A 12,923-nucleotide genomic window follows, 5' to 3' on the forward strand; every position below is an offset into this window, starting at 1 on the left:
CATGCCAGGGTAGACCCTGTCAGATAACAACATGTTAAGATGGCAGGTAAAGTGTTCTAATGTTCTTTTGTCATATAAGAGTGAGGACAGACATGTTGATTAATTAGACCATGAATCAAGTGTGCATATTAAAACTTTGAGTCACCCCTAAAAAAATAGAATTCGAATGTATAACTTCTAAACCCATAGGAGCAAAAAATTAATGAAAACCTTAATACCAGAAGTGGAAAAGAAAATAAAAAATAATTGAAAATAGAATACACAAAACATAAATAGCAGTTTCAAAACTAAATATTTTTATCAGATAGCATTCATCACTTAAATGACAAGTCCATTTGATTGAATTAAAAAGAAAAAATGGTGACATAGGAGATATACTGGAAGATAATGTCATGGAAAAGCTGAAAGTAATTTCCAATCTGTGGATCAATTGATTCTACAGAAATGGTTGGTGAGTGAATGAGTATTTATCTCTTTTAAGTTAAAATACTTAAAAGAGAGAGAGAGAGAGATAATGTTTTTAAAATTACTTATTTTAATCAACTTCTTGGAATTAAGTGACCAACTATACACCTAGTGCTTCTTAACATTTTATTACTTACACTTTAACTTTACATTTATCTGTGATTATTTTCTCCAAAAGTCTTTACACTTATTATCATGAAGTATTTAATGCACACAAATCATGAGTTTTGAAGCATAGTAATAAAATAAAACTATGTATGAACTTGTGAACACTTCTCTCTTTCATCCTCCTATCTTCCTCCCAGAGGAAACCACTAGCTTTAATTTTGTGTTTCTCATTTCCTTTTAAAAAAGTTTTATCATATGTATGTATGTATCCCTTAATAATATATTTTTAATTTTTGCTTGTTTTTGAACTTTATGAAAACGGAATAATTGTGGGTATACTCTTCTGTGACTTGTTTTTTCACGCCACTCTATTACGTTCCTAAGCTTCATCTACTCTACATGTATAGCTTGTGGGTCATTCATTTTCACTGTGGTACTGAATTACTTTGTCATTAAACCACAGTTTTATTCCATCATCTTGGCATTGCAAATCTGAGTCAGTGCAAAGAATGGACATTTGTGTCTTTCCATTTTTTTAATAATACAAATAGTACTACTGTGAACATTTTTCAATTTAGTGTACACATGCAAGGGTTTCTCTAACGTATGGTTATGAATGGTTCTCAAATTTGGCTGCACATTGGAATCACGTGGAGAGGTTTAAAAAATACTGACACATGAATCTCATCCTCAGAGATCGTCATTTAATTTTGTCTGGAGTGTAGTGTGGGCATTGGGGTTTTTAGGAAAGCGTTTCTGGAGATTGTAATGGGTAACCAGGGTTTAGGATCACTGGTATACAGCTATGACTGGAATTGCTGAGGATGCACATTTTCAGCATTATAAACTAGTCAAATTATTTCCCAATATAATTATACTAATTTATACTCTTACTCCAAAACATTATCAGGCATCTTATTTTTTGCCAATCTTTTGGGGGTCACGTTTTTTCTCATTTTTTTCATTGGTCTGAATACTAATAATATTGATGTTTTACTTAATGTTTCTAATTTCACCACAGTCCTCTGTATATAATACTCTGTATTATAACACCTGTCCTACTTCATTCATTTACCTTACCATTCTAGCCCAGAAAGTCATTTGAATTTTTGTGACCTCTAATTAGTTTGAAAAGTATTTTAAAATAGCTGCTTAGGGGGCTTCCCTGGTGGCGCAGTGGTTGAGAGTCCGCCTGCCGATGCAGGGGACACGGGTTCGTGCCCCAGTCCAGGAAGATCCCACATGCCACAGAGCGGCTAGGCTCGTGAGCCATGGCCGCTGAGCCTGCGCGTCCAGAGCCTGTGCTCCGCAATGGGAGAGGCCACAACGGTGAGAGGCCCGCGTACAGCAAAAAAAAAAAAAAAAATAGCTGCTTGGCAGGCGGGTTCCTGCTAAGAACTTGTTTGGTAAGGATTTTTCTTATTTACTGAAAGAGCCATATATTTTATTCTATATCTGTGTTCTTTTGGGGAAGACAAAATACTTCCTATATTTTAGACTTTTTGATGTGTACCCACTTTTGGGTAAGTCCCTAGGTTAACTGTAAGTATACTGATTACTGGAAAGGAGAATAGAGGCAAGCTTGGGTACTGTCTGATCATGGTGTGTATTTCTACTTCCCCCAAGTTCCCCAGAACAACTGTCAGTGACAAGAGTAAGTGGTAGTATCAGGTGTCCTGGTTGTGATCTTCTCTTTCATTGATCAGGCTCTCATCTAGACAGTTTTGAACTGTGGAGTCTGATGGGTAATTTGCCAGTTGGGAGTAGAAGGTTGGAGGAGAGTTTCTCTTCAACATTTGGACAGGTTTCTGACTGCAGCCCAATGGTAGTCGTTTGTTTCTTTGAACTGACGCAAACCTGTGGTATGTTGGTGCAAACAAGAAGCCATAGTGAGGGAACTAGTTGTCTACTTAAAATGTCACTTAACAAATGGAAGAGTATCCAAGGCTCTATCCAGATTTTTCACGTTTATTTAGTGACAGAGCTGGAATTCAGGCTAATGTTAAATAAATGGATATTTGTCTTCCTATTGTAGTAATACTGCTTCTACTAGTACAACCTTTTTTCCTTAAGTACTGTTTAGAAAGGCAAAGCACAAGGACAAATTGTCTTTGCTGCTTAATATAATTTAATTGAAATGCTCAAGAGGATGCTCCCCCTGAATGTTATAATACAAATTCTTAGTCAGTGATGGTCACTTTTTGATTTAAGCTATAGCCATGGTAGTTTATAATAAGCTTTAGAATTGCTTAAGATTTCATCTTTAAGTTAATAAATAAGATAATTTCTGCTTTATTTTTCTGCTTTAAGTGAAAGCAAGTTTCAAAATCCAGGACTTTCAAAAGTTTTAAGTAGTGATAAAATGTATAGGTAAGGAGAGAATTCATTGACTTTGGAGTTCACAAGTAATTTCACAGATGACTACTCTGTTTCTTTGAAAATTATTTACAGTCCTCTGGATAATGGTCATTTTTGTTTTAATGTTTACATTCTTAAAGTGTGCCAGTTAAACTTTGTGGAACTTTAGTAACTGGAAGACAGTAAAGTTTAGCTATTTCAAGATGAAAATGCCCCAGTACTGTTGTTTTGCCAGTACCATGTTGAAGGGACTACTATGAAGGAATTGTCCAAATTTAAGCTAATTTGTCTCCTTTAAAAAATGCAAAGATATTTTTAAAACATACTGCTGAGGAGGGTGAAAATATTAAACAATTGCCTTGTCTATCAAAAGAAAAAGTGTGTTTTTATATGGTTTTATATGCTTCTATATTAAATTACTCTTACGGCAGTGCTTCATATGTGTGATAATGGAGGTTAATAGAAGTATAGATAATTGAAAACAATGAGAAGTATTATTTGGTTTTGGAAAATTTCCTTTTTAAAATTTTAAATGTGAGTGGTTCTGATATTCTATAACTTAGTATTTAAATAACATTAACTGCTGTCTGTGATTTATGTATATTTTTTTGAGTACCTATATAATTTTTTTTAGATTTAAATTTCTGCCTGAGAACAATAGAAGTGTTATGGTGATCAAAATTTTTGCCATATAAAATGAATGTTCACTTATATACATATAATGTAATTTATAAATATTACTTATAAATAAAAGTATATAATATAATGTAAAATTATAATATTTTTGTTTCAGGAAAAAGTATCTCCATTCTCTCAGGGCTCAGTCTTTTCCGTTTGTGTCTTTCATTCCTTTTCATCCGGCCTGCTATTGAATACAAGACCTTACTCCATTAAATATTGCTTTATTTCTTAAGTTTGTAATCTCTGCAGTTCATTGCTATGCCCTTGCCTACAAACATGTTCCAGTTAATGATAGATTTTCGCTATTTTTATACAAAAGAAAAAACAACCACCACTAATCCCTTTCTTTTGATATAGCCATCTCTTCAAATGTTATTATCTCTTATATTTGACTTCTCTCTTTCTCTTCATGTATCATCGGTTGCTTAGTCCTGTAAATTTTACCCTTCTCTGTCATCTCCATTTGTAATTTGAACTCTTAGAAAAAATTAACATGGTTGGGATATTCTGGAAGGATGTTTATCCTGTTTTGTTATTTAAATTTATGTATGTGTTTTTCAGAGCACTGAATGAAATGTGGAAATGTCAAAATCTGCTCCGACATCAAGTAAAGGATTTGCTTGACTTAATTAAGCAACCCAAAGTAAGTTATCAACATTTTTGCTATGTGTTGAACAACTATTTCTGTGTGGAACACTTCTGACTCTAGAACCTATTATCTCTAACTTAGAACACTGAAATTTTTAAGAAACTTATTGCTTAGGAAAATTTAAATTTACTATATCTGCAAAAGGTGATACCCAACAGGAAGGAGAATGTGCTTCTGTGTACACAGAATGAAGCCTTTTTTGGTAGCTTTAAAATTAAAAAAATAAAACCAAAACAATAACTCAGCATTATTGAAAGCATAGAAAACAGTAAAATTACACTTAATGTTGCTATACTGAAATGCTCCCATCATCTTTATATAGTCTTGTGGTTATAGAAAGTTTTAATATCATGTAATTATAGTTTAGTATCATGATATTTTTACTTATAATTAATATGGTAATTTTAATGTATTACCTGGTCTTCATAATTATAATTTAATGGTGGTTATTCATCCAGTTGATGTTGTTTGAGAATGTTGTATGTAGGCCTATAAAAAGTATAATTCATCTAAAAATCAGTGTGCCTGGTCATTTTAAATTGCATCCAGGGAAAACAGTGTAGTGTTATTTTTTGTTTCTTTTTCAAGCACAGTGGACCACCCCCCACCCCCACCCCCCCCCCCCGACATACACCTCATGTTCATAGGACAGAGGTCAACAGAATGGAGTTGTTTTCATCTAAGGGGAGAAAATTTCCAGTTTTCCTAGGTGTAAATCTTGCCGTTTGCCCTAAAAATCAGTAAGCTAACAGTAGTTGTTTGAGTGGTTTTTAGTGACCTCACTTTTTTCTTAACCTCTAAATCACTAGTAATAAGGCATTTCATACCACTTGTTTGCCTGATTGAAGCTTACAACTGAGTAGTTTTTTTGTTTTATAGGCTAACAATGACCTCTTTGTTTATGGTTTATTGAACATAATTTAACCTTCTGTGATTCCTGAGTATATTGAACCTGCTAGAAGAAGTTCTTCCTTATAGTCAATGACTTAAAACTAGTTTTAGAGATTCTGCTATTTCAGTACGTTCTGTGCAAAGGAGGAAAATTGGAAAATCCCAGTTAAGTTAGTGTGTTTCAACCAAATAAACGTGTGTTAGTCAGTGTTATAATGCAGTGTTGATGTGTTTCAGATAATAAGCTCTGGTTAAAGTGCCCTTTTTTGCCACCTAGGGACTTGTTAATTTGCTTCCTTTAGGTAAAGTTGCAAGAATGTTCTTATTTGCATGTGTATAAAATTATTCCTGATTTTAGGCATTATTGAAGTCATTAGCAGCCGAATAGCATAAGTGTGTAGATCATATGTTGAACAGTGTGATGTATGAGACGGTAACCAAAAATAACTTTGTTTTTGATTCTCACTGTCCCTTTAAATTTTATTTAGTGGGGGCTTCTGTCCTTTGCCTGTTCATAAAAACTTGGGAGGGTCTCATGACATTCCTGTTCAGTCTACATGAAATAAAATACAATCTCAATTCAGTTACAATGTTTTATTCCCTTCTACTTTGTGGTATTTTCCTTTAAATTATCTTAAAATAATTAACAAGTTATCCAAATCAAAGAGGGAATTCTCATTCATGTGTGGTGGGGGATGAAGAAGAAACAGAATGGAGGAGGATAGTACTCTAAAGTGGAATTCTAGTGAAAGGAGAATTCATAGTCTCTTATTACTTAATATTCACTTTATACTGAGAATTGTAGTAGATATTATAAAGTTAGAAAAAAAATACAAAGCTGTGTTTAACTTTTGGCTGTTTATAATTCTGCCTATTTTACCAGGAAGACTCTTAGATATAATAATCAGTACATGTTTCGTTGGCTTCCTCATTATTCCTTCTGATTAAGATAGTTTTTATTCTTTCTTAGTAATGTAGCCCTTCTACTTCATGTAACTAAATTGATTTGCTCAGTGTCACTCAAAGTGACTCTATAGTTTGCAGTATTGTACTTTTTTTTTTTTTTTTTGCGGTACGTGGGCCTCTCACTGCTGTGGCCTCTCCCGTTGCGGAGCACAGGCTCCGGACGCGCAGGCTCAGGGGCCATGGCCCATGGGCCAGCCGCTCCGCGGCATGTGGGATCTTCCCGGACCAGGGCACGAACCCGCGTCCCCTGCATCGGCAGGTGGACTCCCAACCACTGCGCCGCCACCAGGGAAGCCCTGCAGTATTGTACTTTGTTGGTGATGTTTCTTTTTCATGTGGATCAACTTCTAGTAAGGCCAGCACCACCTCTTACCCCCCAAATTGAAAAACAATAGAAATCTTATGTTTCTAGTCAGATCTATTAAGTTCCAAATATTTGGGAATTAGCTCTTGTATGCTATTCTATTATTCTTTGTCTCTCCTTCCTTTTAGAAAGCTCCTTCTCAATAGGGACAGTTTATTTGTTTATTTTTTGATTTGTTGCTTTCACCCCAATGTTTCTCTAGCTCAGTATTTTATGCAGAGTTGCTCAGGGACTTTTTTTTTTAATAACACCTGATGGAATGAATAACTAGTATTCTTAGAAACATCTTTTATACATGTGACTTTACAGAGTGTATTACGTGCAGCACAATGTGATGAACACATTCATTCACTGAAATACTACCCTGATGCAACAAATAACTAGCACTCTTGGAAAATTTTTGTACCTGTCAGTGGCATCTTCATTGTCTTCATCCAGTGTCTTCCCAGTGGCTTCATGACTATGCCTTATAATCCTCAGGGTTAACGATTTTAGGAATACCTCGGTTCAATCAGAATTATATACTTAATTGTCAACTTTTTGTTTGAGATAGGCTAAAAATGTGAAAACCAACATTTCCAGATTAGTTTCCTTTTTTAAACTTAGTTGTCCTGTTCTTTGAGTACTTCAGAAAAACAAAATATCTCTGTGTCCCAAAAGGTTGATGTAGCAGTCATCTGTTTTTGTTTTGGAGGCTGACAAAACAGGACAAGGGAAGAGGCAACGACAGTGGAGTATGACTTCACTTCTACCTTTCATTCGGTTCATCTGGAGTTTAAACATGGCTAAAGAAGGAGCTTATAGTGGTGGTCAGGGCGTGGGCCGAGAGCATGAATGGATTAACTTAACTTTACTTACTTAACTTTCTGAAGAATACAGTGAAGATTATTGTTAGGAGATTTTTTTTTTTTTTTTGCTATTTACTAATTGTTTAAAATTAAAAGACTTTTTTAAAAGAGTAGTTTTGGGTTTACAGAAAAATGAGCAGAAAGTACAGAGTTTACATATACCCCTACCCTCTCCCCATTTCCCTTATTATTTACATCTTGTTTTAGTGTGGTATACTTGGTACAGGAGGTTCTAATTTTGCATTTTTTGTGTGATTTACAGACAGATGCCAGTGTCAAGGCCATATTTTCAAAAGTGATGGTTATTACAAGTAAGTTATTTCAAATATATGTAAACTTTAAGGTTTATTTGAAACATTTCTTTCGGATAATATAAAGTGTTTCTTGGAGTTCCATTTTAGGCTATGATAATATAGGAAAATATTAAAGTTTTTTGATTGATTTTTTTTTCCCCCAACACGCCCAGCTTTCCTTTTTTTCCCTGATTTTCATTTATTTTGCATACTACACAGGATTATTTTGTGTGTTGATACGAGCAAAAGCTGGGTTTTATTACATAAATTTATTTTTGAGAATACATTCAAATTACTGCGTAACCTTGCTGTTAAAAACTGCATGTGTGCTTTGGTATTGCTTGGTCTAATGTGAATCTATCTGAAGCTAATTTCATCCTGAGTCAAAATTTACAATGAAAGATATACCTAATAACTACAAGAGAGCTTCTTTGAAAAAAAAGTTAATTTGCTTTTTTACTTTCAGTGATTTTAAATAAAATGTTATTTAATTGCCTTTAACAGTAAATACTAAAGGATTGTGTAGCACATCTCCTTTGTTCAGGGCAGGGGTAGGAAAAAGTAGCGGTTTTTGTAGGTCATTTGCTTTTCCTCTCACCTCAGGGATCACTGTGTATAGCATATGGATGGAGGGAAAATCAGGAACACCTGGAGGAATGCTTCTACTGAGCTTCCATGTGGTAGTAATGAAGAGTTCTTAGACGGATTTTTGAGATGTTAACAAATATTCCGAGATGTGTGTGGAAGTAATGCTAAGACACCAAAGAGAACAGTAACCTAATTCACTGGGTATTAGACTAAGTGATAGAAGTTTTAGCATGAGTAGAAATTTCCCAAAAAGACCAAAATGTCTTTTAGTCCTGAGTAGTTAAACATAAATTAGTTTTCAGTCCCTTTGGATAACTTAAAGCAAGTGATTTTGTGCTATTGCTTTTTAACAACTATTTCTCTGGTTGTTTGGCTGCAGACACTGTCCCCTACAGGAGATCATCTCCTATATTCTTTCTTTTTTTAACCCCCTATCCATTTTCTTACAACAAGTACAGTATTTCCCAAATTCTGTTGTGAAGAATGCCAGTATCCTGCAGGTGTTAATAGTATCATCAGAAAAAAGAGTTCCATGGTCTAGTACGTTTGTAGAATCCTGAATTAAAGGGGTTTTCTGTTGTTGTTTTTCCCTTCCTCCCTGTCTCCATCTCTGTCCTTCCCTCCTCTCTCTCTCCCTCCCCCTCCCTCTATCCCCATTTCACTTTCTTTTTGTTTTGTTTCTTAAATGGTATGCTTTATTGTAACCTTTAATATGATGCCTATATGTTATGGAGGGGCTGTAAAGTGACATTTTCCAAAACTGTTGACAAACAGTACAGTAGAATTTTTGTATTCTAGAAATATGGAAATGTCATACAGTCAAGTAGTTAGGAGGAAAATTTGTTCTTACTATATTCAGTCATCTAGCCAAGAGTTAAAATGGAATTTCAGAGTTGTATATGAACTTGAAGACTGCATTTACTGTATTCATATTTTAAGATTCAACACATTTCTACTACTTTTATTAGAGTCCATAGTTCTATATTATAATTTCTGTTATTAGAAGGATCCTACCTAGTCTTGTTCTCCCTCACAGTTGTGAGTAGCCAGAAAAAAAAGATTCTAAGATGAATATTTTATTAGCTTTCATAAGTGTTTTGATACATGATGTATTAGAAGAGTAGTATAAAACTCATCTATGATTCTACAAGAACTCATCCTTTCTCATGTGATAATGGCCTACCCAGCAGTAACACCTGGAACGTGTTGCTCAGCATGGGTTGGTGCCAAGTAGCATGTGTGCATGTGTGCATTATCTCTGGATGGTTTAACAGTAAACAGTGCAGTACAGGAAAATGGTTTCTTCTAGGTAAAACTGACTGATCTTCATCTCTTACTCTGAATTGCAAAAGAACAATGTATACAACAAGCTCAAGGGATAGTAATAAAATTGGTATTACTCAGGTAGACATGTAATGCCTTTAAGTATTATAAGGAGTTATTTAGAAATAGCCAGTTTGGTCTTTCTCTGCATAGATGGTCCTTCACAATGATCTTATTTTATGTTTCTAGGAAACAGATTTTTATTTGTGAAAATTTATTATTGAAGGTGCTCTACAATTTTTATCACATTAAATTAAATGAATTTGTAAGTTAGGATTATTCATCAAAGTAATAAAAGGAATGAAAAATGTTGATCTCATTTATTATTTTGATAAATTTCTAAAATTGTATTTTAATTGAATTTTAATTTAATTTAAGGAAATTTGCCAGATCCTGGTAAGGCTCAGGATTTCATGAAGAAATTCACACAGGTGTTAGAAGATGATGAGAAAATAAGAAAACAGTTAGAAGTACTTGTTAGTCCAACATGCTCCTGCAAACAGGCTGAAGGTTGTGTGGTAAGGAGAGAAATTTAAAAAGAGCTCATGTTTGGAGAAACCTCCAAATCTTTTTTGTCCCCTTTTGTAATTTGTTATGTAAAATTTAGAAAATATCACAAAAATAACAATACAATTAAACTGTAATTCCTCTATAGAGACAGTGGTTAATATTATGGTGTATGTTTATATTATACATGTATCTTCGTACATTTTACTTTCTCGTTAATTAGTCTTTTGCAGTATTATATTTAGTAGCAACATAGCACACCATTGAATACGTGTACCATAATTTATTGAACGGCCCACTTGTGTTACACATTTAAATTTTTTCCCAGTTTTTGATTAATGTAAAGAATACTTAATCTTTATAGCTAAGTAATTTTACACAGTCTTGATTTCATTTCTTTAGGATAAATTCATTATTGGCCAGTTATCACTGTTGGGAACAAGCAAAACTCAAACAAAAACATCATTATTTTGATAGGATTTGTAAAATTGGTTACTAGTCATCTGACCATTTTTTCTCATTCAGTATATTAGCTATTCTTATTTCTTTTGTAAATTGTGTGTTTTTTAGTCTTTGCCTATTTTTCTGGAATATTTATCTCATTTGTTAGTATGTCATGGCACTGTATGTTAATTAAGCTGCAGATATAGTTTTCTATCTGTTGTAGTTTTCCCTTTTCATTTTGTTTATGATGTCCTTTACATACTATACTTTTGTTATCTCGCTAAGTCTATCAGCAGTCTCCTCAAGGTTTTTGTCTTTGGAGTCCTGCTTATGAAATCCCATTCTGTTGCAGGTCAATGAAAATGTTTACTGATGTCAGTATTTTTTTTTTTAATATTTATTTATTTATTTATTTATTTACGTTGTGCTCAGTCTTAGTTGCAGCACGCGGGCTCCTTAGTTGCGGCTTTAAGGCTCCTTAGATGTGACATGCGAACTTTTAGTTGCGGCATGCATGTAGGATCTAGTTCCCCGACCAGGGATTGAACCCGGGCCCCCTGCATTGGGAGCATGAAGTCTTAACCACTGCGCCACCAGGGAAGTCCCTGATGTCAGTATTTCTTAATCTGTTGCCCATGCATCGTCCTAAATTCTTTTTTAAAAAAGATGATTTTTGGCTCTACGCCAGGTTGACTAAACGAGAATCTTCACAATGAGACCCAGGAATCTGTAGTTTTAATGGGCTCCCCTAATAATTTTGCTTGTTGAAGTTTGTATATCCACTGACCCTTGGTTTTATTCTTTCGTATTTGTTTTCATCGTTTTGGAATATTTTTGGTGTAAGGTGTGAGATAGGGATATAACTCTGCTTTTATTCTAAATGTCTGTTCAGGTATTTCAATATAACAATATATTGAATAATCTACCTTTTTCCTACCTACTTGAAATATTACCTTTCTCCTATGCTAAATTCTTAGTCTATTCCTATTGATTTGTTTATTCCAGCACCAATACTATGTGGTTTTAATTATTATAGGTTCTTAACATTTTAATGTAATGAATTATTTAAAAATACTTTTTTAATATTTTAAAAATCTACATTACAGCGAGAAATAACTAAGAAGTTGGGCAACCCCAAACAGCCTACAAATCCTTTTCTGGAAATGATCAAGTTTCTCTTGGAGAGGATAGCACCTGTGCACATAGATACTGAATCTATCAGGTATTTGTATATTAAAATATTGAATTTTCATTACTATTAATTCATTCATGCTTTAGTAGTCAATCATTATTGGGTACCTGCGCTCATTATTGAGTAAGGCACTCATAGTATAGGTTTATGTATATACATAATGGCTATACCCTAATCTGTAGATATCTGTAAATAGATCTATTCATATATATGTATATGTTTGTATATATACATACACTCCTCTGTATATATATATGTATGTATTTAGTTTTTCTTGTTATATATTTTAATTTAGGTACTCTTTCAACTTGGATGAGAATTTGTCAATCCAAGCCTAGTTTTTGTCTGTTACTAGTATACTAGTTAGTTAGCTTGCATATGTTAACTAATAGAAACAAATTGCAGTTCTGTTCTCAGGAAAAGAAAACTAAGTGAATATGTTGTAAAACAACATATGATGCATTTTCACAGATATCTGAGAACTGAAAATGTTATTTTTAAAACAACCTTCATCCTGAAACTTTATCACCTGACTGTGATATCTTGGAAAATACTTTCTATTTATATCTGTACTTGGTTTTATAGAATGTGGGAAGAGCTCTTTTCTTTTCTATTTATTTATTTCTTTTTAGTTTTTATTTTAATTAATTAATTTATTTATTTTTGTCTGCACCATGTGGCATGCGGGATCTTAGTTCCCTGTCCAGGGATCGAACCTGTGCCCCTTGCATTGGGAGTACAGAGTCTTAACCACTGGACCGCCAGTGAAGTCCCCGTTTCTTTTTTTTTTTTAATAGCTTTTCCTTAAATCTTTCAATTGGTTGAAAAAAGAAAGTACTTATAAAATATGTATATAGCACACTGATTTATTAGTGATCAGTAGTACCTTTCAGAGCTTTATTGGATTCCAAAATAAATAATAATAATGGTACACTCTGTACTCAGTAAAGCCCCTTTGGGGTTTTTTTTTTTTTTTTTTTTGAGGGCATAGGGTGTAGCTTTTCACTTGTGACCCTCCATAGAGTAGGGAGACAGACCCTACTTTGGATGCCCATTTGTCACTTTGGACTCCTCTTGCATCATTTTTCATTTGAAGAAAGGGTTCTTCAGTTTGAAAAACAAAAGGAAACAGAACAAAAAACCAGAACTTCTATATTAGTACAAGGAAGAATCTGAATCAGACTGAAATTCATTAATTAAATAAATAATCCCATGCCTGCTACAATATATTTGAAGTGATGCTAGT

General features: G+C 33.8%; 1 protein-coding gene across 6 annotated transcripts in view; it reads left to right on the forward strand.

Annotated features, from left to right (window-relative positions):
- PDS5B (PDS5 cohesin associated factor B) overlaps window positions 1-12,923 on the forward strand; it is a 195,411-nt gene that overhangs the window by 108,053 nt on the left and 74,435 nt on the right. For all 6 annotated transcript variants that reach the window (XM_030882528.2, XM_030882529.2, XM_030882533.2 and 3 more), the window contains exons 14-17: window positions 4,174-4,255; window positions 7,593-7,641; window positions 9,913-10,052; window positions 11,592-11,707. In XM_030882528.2, the coding sequence (XP_030738388.1) occupies window positions 4,174-4,255; window positions 7,593-7,641; window positions 9,913-10,052; window positions 11,592-11,707 (387 nt within the window). The remainder of the gene's footprint in view (window positions 1-4,173; window positions 4,256-7,592; window positions 7,642-9,912; window positions 10,053-11,591; window positions 11,708-12,923) is intronic.

The sequence above is a fragment of the Globicephala melas genome, chromosome 18, assembly GCF_963455315.2.
Source record: "Globicephala melas chromosome 18, mGloMel1.2, whole genome shotgun sequence".
NCBI lineage: Eukaryota > Metazoa > Chordata > Mammalia > Artiodactyla > Delphinidae > Globicephala > Globicephala melas.